The sequence below is a fragment of the Poecilia formosa genome, unplaced genomic scaffold, assembly GCF_000485575.1.
Source record: "Poecilia formosa unplaced genomic scaffold, Poecilia_formosa-5.1.2 Scaffold36, whole genome shotgun sequence".
Lineage (NCBI taxonomy): Eukaryota > Metazoa > Chordata > Actinopteri > Cyprinodontiformes > Poeciliidae > Poecilia > Poecilia formosa.
Window position 1 is genome coordinate 109,482 of NW_006799975.1, and position 13,996 is coordinate 123,477.

At 37.0% G+C, this 13,996-nt stretch overlaps 1 protein-coding gene across 9 annotated transcripts in view; it reads right to left on the bottom strand.

Annotated features, from left to right (window-relative positions):
- adgrb1a (adhesion G protein-coupled receptor B1a) overlaps positions 1-13,996 on the bottom strand; it is a 240,299-nt gene that overhangs the window by 105,127 nt on the left and 121,176 nt on the right. For all 9 annotated transcript variants that reach the window (XM_016670626.1, XM_007550410.2, XM_016670629.1 and 6 more), the window contains 5 exons: positions 12,182-12,290; positions 10,364-10,507; positions 2,801-2,876; positions 858-960; positions 703-746 (listed from right to left, as the gene is read on the bottom strand). In XM_016670626.1, the coding sequence (XP_016526112.1) occupies positions 703-746; positions 858-960; positions 2,801-2,876; positions 10,364-10,507; positions 12,182-12,290 (476 nt within the window). The remainder of the gene's footprint in view (positions 1-702; positions 747-857; positions 961-2,800; positions 2,877-10,363; positions 10,508-12,181; positions 12,291-13,996) is intronic.

Here is a 13,996-nt window from a genome sequence, read left to right on the forward strand (position 1 = left end):
TTAGTTTGCTACCTCTTTTCCACGATTAAACAAGTTTTTTGCAACAGAATCCCAATAAAAAATGACCAAGATGTCGTCCTTTAGGATCTTTCAACAGCTCTCAGCAGAACTGGTCTTTATGTAAATCACCCAGGATTTACTGCAGGCGTTTCCGCTTTGTTGTGCTGTACACTTTGCTGGCTATGTTAGGAAAATCTGACTAAATAGCACAGATCATCAGGACACTAGTGAAGAGGAACTGTTCCTGACCGTCCTGATTTGGAGCAAGAACATTGTTGCATCAGAAACTGCCAGCAGACTTCCAAGCCAAAGTTGACAGTTTCCGTATGTTCGTTGAAAAGCCGACAACTGAACACAACATGTCACCAGAACCTTTCAACAACATGGACAAGATCCTCCTCATGTTAGACAACTTCAAAAAGGATTTGACAAAGGATTTGCCAGAGTGACTGGCAAATCCTTGTCTCTGTTCATGATACATTTTTTGGCTTACACGAGTTATAGTTCGGAAAATTTGGTCAATACGGACCTCTTGACATGGGAAGAGTTTACATGGGTTAGTCAGTAAAACATAATGTTAACTCAAAGGTAACCAAATGCACACAATTGAGACAGTAGGAGCAAGATATATGGTTATATCTCCCATGAGAACATTGGAACTCACAGGGTACGGTAGGTAATCAGCAACAAAGAGGAGATTACCTGTCGCTCTCATCCCAGGATATACAGGTTTGGTTGGTAGTGCCCTACAAATGAGGAACAGAGAAACAGAATCATCACAATGAATTTAAGTCCAACTGGGCATGCACTTTGAAATCTGAAAGGACTTTAGAACAGACATGAAATTTTTTACTGACGTTGTGTAGGTGGGAAAACTCGACCACAACAGGTGTAGAGAGGGAAGCAGGGAGGGGCTTGATTGTCACTGACAAAAGCTTAGAGTTGAGGATAGTGTTGTTTCTGCAAAACAAACAAACAAACAAACAAAAAAAAACAATAAACACCACAATAACATGAAATATCCAATTAAAAGTGCACTAATAACTTATACACTAATGGTCACCGAACTTGTTCTTGTTGCTAACTTATGAGTTTTCCTCCTGGTTTCTAAAACACCAAAGCAGCTATATATAATCAACCAGATTATAATTGAGAATCAAAAATAAAAATCAATGTTTTTATTGCTGGTAGTGACAAATAATGTTTGGGTTATAGTAGGTAAATGTTTATTTTTTAAAATAATATTACTTTTTACTTCCTGATGGTAATAAATGCTTTTGTAGTACATGACTTCAGGGTCTGGTTTTGAAAAGATTGATGGAGCTTTCTAGTTTTTAGTCATGTTTCCAGACATTACAAAATCAGGCTTGTTTTGGATTTTTATCACAATCACAACAATCACACTAAAGCGATGCTATCTAATATGGAAAGATTATATGAAAAATAATATTTCTATATTACATTCAGTACATATTGAAAGAAAAATTATATTCTGAGGTGGGTCAATGAGTTATTGACCCACAGACTTTGAACTGTGAAATAATATGCTACACAAATAAACTTAACTTGAGTTGAAACTTGACCAAACAGGCTGTTAAAGAGGGGACCAGACCTCCAGTGGAAAGTTCAAATGTTTTAGGAAAAGTAATTTTCTTCTCCCCAAATCTGAATTGCATTTCTTTGCAAAAGCTTTTATGAATTTTAGTGCATTTGTTGTTAGGTTATTTGCTCTTTACTTAGTATGCATTGCAGTGTCTGCCTTCATATGAACTATCAATCATGTTGCAAAAGACTATGTGGGGAAAATGAATTGCTACTGGACGCATAAAAAACAAAATAACCAAACATGGTCAACAGCCCGTAGTTGTTTCCTGCTCACTCACATCATCATGGTGTCCTCTCCCCACAATCAAACTCTCAGCTCTTAGAAGCACAATCAGTCAACTTAAACATTTGTGTCATCTAGTTTCTTGCTTCAGACTCATGTCATTTTCTCTGAGAGTTACATTAAATGCAGAACAGGAAAGAGGTTAGGAATGAAAATGCAAAAGTAAAGATGAGAAATATAGAATGAGGCAGAGGACTGAAAAAATGACAGAAATCCAAAGTTTAGCAAGAGTTACAGTGGAGGGGGTGAACTTGTGTTTGTCTCATTTTCCTGCTGCATATGTTACCAGTATATTATATGCTTTCAGCACATTATCATAATGGACATCGATTTCCAAGTGTCAGCACAGCTGTATGTAGCTGGTTAGACTCAGAAACTCATTTACATGTATTTATGTTCATTAACTTAGAAATATCTTCCCGTCACATTTGAAGCTACTTAACTTTACCACAATGTAAAAAAAAAAATAAAAATGTGACCAGGAGATTTTCATGCTATGTTTAATTTAGTCACCATTTTGTTAATCCAAAATTGAAATTGTCCACATTTTTACATTAAATTTCAAAGACATTGAAATAAAGTAGAAAATAAAAAATAAAAACATATTAAAGTCTTAGTTGAAAATTCCTTCAAATTTCTACAATGAATTTACCCTTTTTTATTTTTACAGATTTCTTTTGCAGTGCAGTAACAGAATTTTCTATTATAAAATATAACCTAAAGCTTTCTGTATCCAAATCATTGTTTCCAAATAGCTGAAACTCATCCAGGTAAGTTCAAAGTACTTTTCAACAAATCCTAAAATTATTCCAGTGTTGAAAATGTCACAGTGGTTCATGTGAACACCATTCTTCATCCTTAGAAGCAGCATCATATTTTCATAAGATGAAAGTCCATCCCCTTTAGTCTTACCTTTGCAGAGACAAAATGCTGCCCAGGTTCCTGTAGAGAACAACGCCAGTTACGAAGGTCGAGTCATCGTCTGCTTCTGTGTTTGGGAGGAGCAGAAGTGAGGACATGGTGAGCTGGCAGGTCAAAGTCATGAAAATATTGCTGATGCATTCTGAATGGCTGAGTGTGTAGGAGAGAGCAGGTCAGCCATGCTGCCTCTGCGCCTACAGCCAAACAACACGTTTCAGGTGTGAGGTACCTGAGACACACGTGTCAAGGACACCTAAATAGATTTCATCATTTTCATAGATTAGTAAATGAATAGATTGGTTTATTTGCATGTTCAAGAATCATTGTTTGGTTTCATGTTCTTTTCCAAATGTGGCTACTTGTGATGACTTTCATGAAGAAGGGACTATCAGAGAGCAGGATGGCTGCTGAGATTTAGCTTTTAGCATCAACAGAGCTACACTGCATGTATAAACTGAGTTAACGTCAGAATGTTCAGGAAATTAATTAGAAAATGTTCTGGAACATGCATCAAATACTGTTACAGCTGAGTGTTTTAGGGACTTAACCATTTCCAACCTAAAAAACTAACACTGCTGCGCTAATAGATATCAGCTGATTTAAATTAGAACTTCTGAAACTTTTTTAAACTCACTAAATAAGATGTCGATCTGTCCACCGTCCATGAGGTACCGTACTTTTAGACTTTTCTGTGTGTGCAAAATGCTTCTCCAATGGTGTGTTATCTAATGGTTGCAATGCCAAATCCATTGTTTCCATACAAAACTCTCAGGCTGTACATAATCTTGTACACCAAACGCTTGTTTAGGTTTTGGCAGTGAAATATATATAATTTTTTGTCTTAACAATTTTGCAACTTTTTATAAGTCATAAAAGATATATTTTTTTAAAATTCACACATGGCAGAAACTCTTAACACACACATTATGTTCATCCTATCATTATATGATTCAGCATATTCATAATTGTCATAATTACTAAGTTTTGTATTCTTAGTGCTTGGATTTGATCACATTTTGTTGGCTTCTGTTTCTCCATTTATTGTTTTAAAATTGAAAACAGGTTCTCAGTGGAGTAAAGATCCTGACCACAGGTTCAAAAACTTTAGTGATTTTGGAGCCAGTTTGTTCTAACTATTCCCCTGATTCATGCTGCTCCATCATACTGGAAAAAAACAGAGACCATCATCAAACTAAACTTAGATCAGTGGTTCTTAACCTTTTTTGAGGTACCGAAACCCCAAGTTTCATATGCGTATTCACTGAACCCTTCTTATTCTCCCCGCGCCAACACACAAAATACTTTGCAGTATTCTGATTTAGTAATGTAATTATATTAGCTGCGTTACCACCCCCATGCTACTAGAGGCAGTACCAACCCCGAAAAGATGCGACTATGGAGCAGATTTAGAAGTACACCGAAAGCTACAGAATTTGGTAAAAACGGTGAGTTTTGCTGAAGTAATTAAAGACACAAGTTCAAATCCATGCTGAGAGTGGAACTCCTTCAATCAGTGCTCCTTCGCAGCTCTGATTGTCTCAGCAATGTAACGTGATCCTCTGCAGCAAGTGATGGCAAAGTGGGGAGAGTCATCACGACTTTACACAAGTGTGTCTTTACCTCCGCAGCAGAGGCTCCACCGAACCCCTGAGACCGACTCACCGAACCCCAGGGGTTCTATCGAACCCAGGTTAAGAACCACTGACTTAGATGATAAGAGGAAGTCACTTATAGAAAATTCTAATGTTATGCCACCATTTAGGAGCCAGTCCACTTCTTTAAAATGTCACTGTGTTGTTATATTCACTACAAAATAATTCAATCTTTCGGCAAGATTTTATAATTTTTGTTTTAAGGTTCTGACTTCCAAAGAGACAAATGGCCAGCCTCAGAGTAACTGCCCTGGCAGGATTATGTCCTCCCTGGGAGCTCAGGCTGCTGGAGGAGACAAAGCTGAGAGAACAGACATGACCCAGAGCAGAAGCCCAGGCTGGTTCCAACAAAGTAAACAGCATCCAACCTGACCGGAGGATGTCCTCTTCCTGTTCTGATGAGGAGGTTTTCAGGCATCAGGTTGTACCTGATCTGCAGGTCCTTCTCTCTTTGAACCGTTGCTCTAAATTTGTTCAAACTTTACCTTATGACAAGTATTTAGAAAATCCTAATTATTTCCAAAAAACCTAATGTTCAGAGAAAGAGTCATCAGTCAAATCTATTTTTCATTAAAGGGTTCTGATGTCCTTCTCCAGGAGTCATTGGGTGGTCTACCACAGGGCAGCACAGATGTCCTGTACAGCAGAACTGTTGTCTGATCGACACACTCATACCTAAAGGACCACTTTAGAGAACTCAGTTACCTAGTGGTGACAGGATGTTGGAGTACCCTGAGAGAAACCATGCATGCACAGGGAGAATAGTTCTACCAACTGTGCCACTGTGCAGCATAAGACCTTGAACTTGCTGCAGGACTTTCTGGAAAGAACTGGCCATCTTCTTGTCTAAGGCAGCTGTTCTACTGCCTCACTGTAGATGCAAATGTGTCACACCCAACTGATGCTGAGCAAGTTCTCCGGAATTGATACCAGGTTCTCCAGAGCTCTCCTTTGCAGTAGAAGATTCTAAAACATTTTTCACTTCAGTTATGCCTCCCAAATTGAATTTTTTGATGATCCAAAAGATATTCCAGCTGTAGGTTTGTTGTATGTATTTAGATGCAAGGAAAGGATGTTGAATCCCAGTCTGTGACTTCAATTGTCAGAGAGATTTCAGTGTCTGTTCTTAAAGTACCAAAGGCAAAAACACAATGAAATGGGCTTTGAGAAAAAAACTTTCACACAAACAGGATATATGTGACTGCTCTCCACAACAATCCAAAAACAATGTGTACTCACATTTTAAGTGAGTACACACTCACTTAAAATGAGTGTGTACTCACACTCATTTTAGAACCAGTCCAAACACTGGTTCTGTTTGCACCATTCTTTGACTTACCAAAACAAAACCTATTCAGAAAACTCCTCCAGAGGTCTCTGGACACTGTGTAGTTTAGAGGCCCACACTGATATGAACTGCTACTAAACATGGCTTTAGCTTTCATAAATTTTCCCATTTCAGAGCAGCATGAAAGGAGATTTATCAAAACTTGACAACTGGACTCAACAGTAGCACTGGGCTGAAACGAGACCCAAACCGTAGGAAAACACGCCTCCATCTGTCGGGCCATCTGAAGACATCCAACTCTTCTGCTCCAGTACAGCCTGGAAGCGCACAGCAGTGTGCCAGGCAGTATGCAGAGACAGTGCCTCCCAGGCAACAACTGAGCTCCCATGGGCATCACAGGGGAACCAAGCAAGATGTGTGGGAGTGTGAGGGGGATGAAGTATTATGTGTCCTGCTCATGTACTCTCTGGCCACACCAATTCAATGTGCTCAGCCAGATCGAGTGTGCCCAACAACAACTAGTCTGGAGGGATTCTAACCAATTGGTTCAGAAAGGAAAGACCAAAGGAAAGAACAAAATATACATTTGCTTATTCAGAGCAAGCAAAAAGCATATGGAATCAACTCTGAAATAAAAAGATCTATACCAGTATGCACCAATTCTTTGTAGATTTATAACAAAACTTTAGGTAAGTGAAGAAATTATTTCTAAAGCAACAATGCATGTTATATATTATTTATATATGTATATGCATATAAAATATACATGTACATATATATTTATGTTAGTATGATAAAATGGGCTTTCACTTTACACACAGAGTGCCAAAATACATTTTATTAAGAAATTAAGTGAGATTTTTTTTATTTATATTAGGTTAGAAAGTGTAATATTTAGATATGTTTCTTATCATTTAAACAGATAAATAAATTGTGAAACTCCAGTTACCATCAAGCAACAGATGATTAGAACTTCATGGGTTTTTTGGGGGGGGGGTTTAAATACAGTTTTGCAAAGTAACATACTTTGCTACATTAATGGAGGTCCATCACCATTTTGTGAGATTCCTTTTAAACATCCCAAAATAAGATACCAAAGCCGTTTCATCAATGTGAACAAGTGAAAATCGTATCCTTGATGTGCTGGCTGATGGTGGAATATTACTGCTTGGGAGACACTTTCCTCAGTCAGCGAGGAAATTACCTTTAATTGCACCTGATTGGATCCCCTTGACTCTTGATTAGGAATGACTGGCTCATTAGTATCCTGCTTGTTTTAAAGACCCTCAACACTCACTGATAAACACCCAAAAGTGCTCTTTAGCACAAGGAACGGCACGGGTCAGCAGATGGGAAACAAACTGCCGGTTTGTCAACATAGAAAGCTTAGGACTTACCAAAACACACTTGTTTTTCAAGAAAGTTGTAAAAATTGAAAACTGCATGCAGAAAGATCCAGTCAATTAAAAACAATATTTTCCGGGGGAGTAATAATTCTTCACATATATTATTGACTCTGAGAGGTACAATTTGTGTCAGTAACTGGATGTTAGTTAGTTTTATGGATACATTTAAAATGACTGCTTTGGGGTGTTGCACAGGAAAGTAATTAAAGTTGCTAAGGGTCTAATTACTTTCCACTGAAAGAGTAATTTCACAATCAGTTGTTCTGGAGCACTCAATGCAAACTATCAGTGGTTAGTTTTCTGCATGGTTTTAATTTTTCCCTGTTTTAACATGCCACATTTAAATGGAGAGAATCCACCTTATCCAGCAGCCTAAAGCAGGATTAGTGGGCTAATGAATTGACACACTAACTTCACAATCTTCTGTAACCAGCGACAGGAAAGTTATTTTGAAAAAGTAACTTGATTTCTGATTACTGATTACTCTTGGACAAAGTAACTTAGTTACTTTACAGATAGCTTGATATTAAAAGTAACAGTCCTGGTCGCCTCAACCTAAACATGAGTCAGTAGTGTTTAAGGCCAGCTTCTTGTACTCAGCTTCACTTACTGATTTTTGTACCTAAGTTCAGCTTTTTTCTGTTTGGGTAGTGGTTGTGTGGGAGAGCATGCCGTGCATGTTTTGTCACAGCTTTCTGCTTTACACCACCTGTTAGACTTGCTTTGTCAGTTTGACTCAAATGTCTTTTTCAAATTCAATGTTGAACTTTTGTAGCCAGATAACTTGGAAAATTGACCTAATACTACAAAACCTGACAATAGAGAAATATTTACAAATGACAGGAAAAAAAAGTCACAATAAATATAAATTCACATTAGTTGACATAAGCCTAAGAATGTAAGTACAGTACAAAAATAATTGAAAAGTTATTATTTTTCCTGTTGTAATGTTTGTCTCATCTTATTCAAGCAGACTGTGATCTGTACATCAGCAATAGCTCGTAAGCTTATTCTGGGATTGATGGATAGAGGCTCCATCTTCCTCGAGCGGGCTTTGACACTCTGTCCTTTTTGCATTAAATTGCTGCATGAGTGAAGTTCTGAAATCTCTTGTTATTCTGTCTCCCCTTCTTTCAGAACTTTGTCACAGAACAGAGGGAACAACATACCTTGATGCTGTCATTTTTAGCAGACACCAACGCAAAATAATGCTTTTATTTCCAACATGCTTCTCTTTCCTCCCTCCATTGTTTACGTTTGTGTTGCTGCATGATATTACACATGAGATGTTTCTCAAGAGGAAAGCAAAAATGTATGTTTTTACTATGTAAAATGACAAAAATAGTAAAGTGTTAGATTATATTTTACAGAAAAAAATGGGTCTTATTAAAGTAAGGCATTGATGACATCACTGATCATAATATAACCCTGGTTCTCTTGTTTTCTGAATCTCTTAGCATCATAATTTATCCTCAGATTAGAGGTCAGGACCAGGAAAGCACTGCTTCTCATCCAATGAATGTCCTGAGAAAATAGAATTGACAATTTAGACTCAGGTGTTCCAATTATTTTAAATGTTCTCAGGTGTATACAATCCGTATACAATCCAGCAAGTGGGGAAGCAGACTGCTCCTAAAAGAATGGGCTGTTTTTAGGAGCTGAATGATGTCCAGTGTAGTAACATGGCAGGATGCCTGTGTAATAAAGCAGTTTATTACATTTCCCGGAGTTTAGTGTTGAGGGACATAATTGTACTCCATAAAGTCCTGACCTAACCTGATCAGACACCCTAATTCTAAATTACAGCAAATAATGACAGCCAGACTTCTTGCCCCACATCAGTGTCTGACCTCTAACATCCTATTCAGGAAAAAGGTCAGAAATCCCCAGAAACAGACTTGTAAACCTTGTGGAATGTGTTCCAAGAAGAGTTGAAGCTGTAAGCATTTTAAAAAGGTTGTAAAATTATGTGTTATATGCTTTTACTGAATATTCTGAAGTTTTTGTGTCTTGAAGCTGAAGATTGACCTTAATTCTATTTCTCAATTAAAGTTCTTCTCAAGGAATATAACCACATCATGCATCGTATTGTCCGAAGTGCTCCACATTGAGCCTGTACATGCGTGGTCACACTCACTGCTCTTGTATAATATAAAAGAGAAATGAGTGAGATTAATTAACTACAAGAAGATAACAGATATTGAATATTAATCTGCACTTTTGGGATTTTTTATTTTTATTTTTTATTTTTGCTGGGGGACCAGCTTTGCTCCTGCCTCCTTGTTGTGATTGGTTGCTTCATCTCAACACTGAGTTGATATCTAGGGGTAGCAGCATCACTTACTGCTACATGTTAGATTAAGTTCAACCAGATGGGCTGAACTGCTGTAGTTCAGGGAGCTGTTATTGTTGTTTTGCTTATGTAATTTAAACCTTTCCAGAATATTTTTCCTCCACTTTATAAGCTGTGAAGACTTATTCTGGAAAACTTGAAAAAATACAAATGGAGTGTATTCTTGCTGAGATTTCCTCATTAAAACTGAGTATTCATTATGTAACAGACTATCAAATAATGACCCTACACACAGAGAAAACCCAGGATCTAATGAAGGGACATTTTTTTATTAAATCTAAGAGAAGTTTAATCAGTTTGTGTTTATTAACAAACATGTACATGGGATTTTCCTACACATTAACAGTAACTTTGCTTTAAAGTCACGTTTGGATAATTTCCTTTGTGTGTAAGCAAGAATAAGCTTCTGGATGCTGCTATTTGCATTTCAGTGTCATCAGATTGTGAAGGCATGCAGGCATGCTTTGTATTAATATCTTAAAAAAGTCACTTTTTGAAAACAACAAGCCTTTTTTTGCAGCTGCTGAACAGCAGGTGACGTAGAACCCCTCCATTCTCCTGCATGTTTTATGTGCAACATTAAATCTGAGCGTCTCTCTGTGTGTTTATCTAAGTGGGGGGCTTTGCTCTGCAGATTAATAGCTGTAAACAGTGTTTTACAAATTATCTAATTGTCACTATGTGTCTGCTTTTCTGTGCTGATAAACACACACAAAGAAACACACAACGTAGCCGTTCTGTTCTCAAATACAGGGTAGACTGTATTTGAGAAAAAACTCTGTTAAACTCTGTTATCAGATTTTGAAGAATGTTTGGAATTGACATTTTTAAGAGCATCTATCAAGCAGCATTTACCTGGCTTTCCAGTGGACAGGATGTTCTTTGGGATGCTGACTCGGTCCTCAGAGTTCCGGGCCCAGTCCACCATTCCTCTCCAGCCCTTCATAGGGAAGTTGAAGTCAGCCTGATCCATCACAGGACGCTTATGGATGCTTAAAACTGTAATCGACAAAATAATGACTGAAACACTTACATGGATTATCTACTGTATGTGAGCCTTCACAATTTCAACATTTGCTATAAAAAGTAAGCACTCGCTCTTTCAACACATTATTAGCATTATTGTTGAACTGAACTGAATCATAACATCTCCTGGGTGCAAGCTGTATTGAGTCTGAGCTTGAGACATAACAGCCTGATTCTACCCTGTCCACTTCTGGTATTTTGGTGAGAAAGATTAAGTTTTTTTTCTGATAAATGACAAAGGTTTTTTCTTTGTCTTATAGATTTATTATTTATCCTCTAAACGTATTTAGAGGGGACTTCAAGTTTTCGTCAGGCACTGTAAAAACTTGGGGTAGGCTATATATCAATGTTGTCAATAGGTCAGAATACACAGCGAAAATAAGCCAAAAATGCAAATATATTTTATGAATAAATAAATAAATAAATAATAAATATAAGAGATCTTTGTTTGAAAGAAGCTATCGTGACAAACAAACCTGTTCTGGACAGATCTGATAAGTTACATTCTTCACAACTTGTCTCCTTTCAGGAGAGTGACAGTAAAAACTTTTATGGCAGTGCGGAATATACGTGGAGGAGGAGGAGCATCCTTTACATAGCACGGTTCATGTTTAATGTGTAGGAGGAGTAGAGGTCAGCCAGCCTGAAAAGACGTAGGCGGCAATTTGGCTCCAGACATTGAAGTAAGCATGACTCTTCTGATGCCTCAATCCCACATGTACTCTTCCAATCAAGATCAAGTTTTTATCTGGAGGTCACAGTAACCAGCGGCCTCTGTGAGGATCATTTCATGTTCATGCCTTTTCAAATGAAAAGTTGAACAACTGCAGCCAATGGGTAATACAGGAAAACAGCAGGTAGTTGTAAATTTGGATTCAAAATCTCAAAAAAACAACAACAAAACAACACAATTCCTCACCATTCTGCTTGTATAGCTATTTCCTGTGATAAAAGTAGGAAATATTATAAAAGTGAAATAGTTCTTCTTCCTAAGAAAGAACATATTCCTGAAACAAGAGGAAAATGAAAACCACCATTCTAATCTAAATCAAACAAAACCTTCCTATGAAATCACAGATCAGCCAACATTACAATAGACAGGTCACACATCAGATCACTCCTCTGATCACAAAGCCTTTCCATTTCAACACCAAAGTGTTGTTTTAACACACCTGTTCATTCCATAACACACAAAAAGCAACACTCAGCCTATCACAGTGATCCACTTAAGCCAGTGATCCACTTAAAGAAAACAATTGAGTAAACATTTTATGATGTTTTGATATATTAAAACGCTAATATTGAAACTCATGCTCAGGTTCACTTTGTCTTGAGACTAAAAAATCTTTATAATCAATTTGTTACACATGTAATAGGGTAGGGTTAGGGTTAACCCTAATTGATTAAAATAAATCAATTTATTTTCATAAAAATACAACTTATTTTAGTGAAAATAAATTGATTTATTTTCATTAAAACCACTGCTGTTAGCTCTATCATTGAATTAGTTCTTAACTGCACAATATTGTTTCAAGAATTTTGTTTTAAGTCAGATGATATTTTAATACAGAAGTCTATTTTTAGATAAAGAAAAGCAGCAAAAAGAAGATGCTTTTGATAGATATAATGCGTGAAGATGAAGCTAACCCAGGTTATCGGTGACTTCATACATGTCACGGAACTCTTTCATCCTTAAGCCGATGACATCCACAAAGTCCTCCATGAGACGGAACAGCTCCTTGATGTTGGAGCCCAGCTGAGAAAAACAGACACGAGAGTTGGAAAGAAGGAAAAGATTAGGAATATGAGAAGAATATTCTGAGCTGCTGCTTAAGTGTAAAACACACACAGACAACGTCCCACTGTTGCTTGTTGATTGAGAACCATGCTGCGTCCCACACCAGACTGCAACCAGCTTTAGCTTCACTTGGTACAATTCTTTGCTTTAATAGTTGTATGCTTCCAGTGTTAAACACTTTTGAAACACTGTTCAAAAGAAAAAAACATAAAATTCACCAACAGTTGTTTTGCAGCATCAACCATTTCGATCCTGTCAGTGCTTTCTGTTTTCAGTCAATGTCTCTGATGCTAAAATAGTTTCCATTTACAAAAATATGATTTTGCATATTCTAGTTTGCAAAACTTCATGTGAAGCATAAATATCTGCTAAATGCCTGAGCCTTCTTCGTCATTTAACCCTTTCATAGTGGTCACTACAGTGGACAGCTATCTAAAAGCGATTTTCTTGTGCTTCTTGTGGATTTTTATGTTATAAATGCACACAGACCACTGAAGTGGACACTAATGCATCATAAAATACACTATAACTACTGGCCATCAGCTACAAATGCAAGAAATTATTTTTGTTAAATCCAATATGGCCAACAGACAAAAAAGCATGCCAACTGACCCTGGGATTTCCGACTCTGACTTTCAAGTATGGGCAACAAAAGGCATATCTGTTCTTTCTGATTTAATGGACGGGCAAAACTTGATGTTATTTGATCAGTTATTTACCAAATATAATGTTCACAGACATGATTTCTATCAGTATTTACAGGTGAGGGACTACATTTTGAAGAACACAACAATTCTCAGCAACCAAAATGTCTCTGATTGTGAAAATCAATTATTTAAACCAAAAATTATAAGTTCTATTAAGACCTGTTATAGTTTATTAAAAGAATTAGGGGTTACTAAATTGACTGCCTTAAGGAGACATGGGAAAAAGAGCTAGCCATGGAGATCAGCAATGAGGCTTGGGATGAAGCTTGGGAAAACGCAAGCTTCCCAAGCTTGATTTTCCACACGCAAGCTTGTTGAACACAGAGTTCAACGAGGGAGGAAATTACAACACTTAAACACTTATTAAGTGTTTGTAATAAGATTAAAGCTATTCAACTTAAAATTTTACATCGGGCCCATATATCTCCACATCTGCGTCATCAATTTAATCCAGACCTTTCTCCGCTTTGCCCCAAATTTAAAATAGAGGTGGGTAATCTCACTGTCTTTGGTCCTGTAGAAAAATTCAACAATTCTGGTTCAGTATAAAGAAAGAGTTGGACAAGATCTTCTCCGTTAGCGCTGAGTGTAATCCAATGTATATGTTACTGGGAGTGACAAACAACAGCCTTAAGAAGAATTGTGAAAAACATCTGTACAGGATGCTTACATTCTGCGCTAGAAAATGTGTCCTCTTGAACTGGATAACAGATAAGGTCCCATCCACAACACAATGGCAATGGACTGTCCTTGAATATGTGTCATTGGACTTTTTAACCAGTAAATTACACAATAGAGATGATATGTTTCATAATATTTGGGATCCCTTTATACTGCATACTGGTCTTGATATTTCTGCTATTTTTTCACATAGCCTTACATAATATATTGCATTAATGTGTCTGCTTTATTTACTTCATTTATTTAGTTATTATTATTTATTTATTTATTTATTTA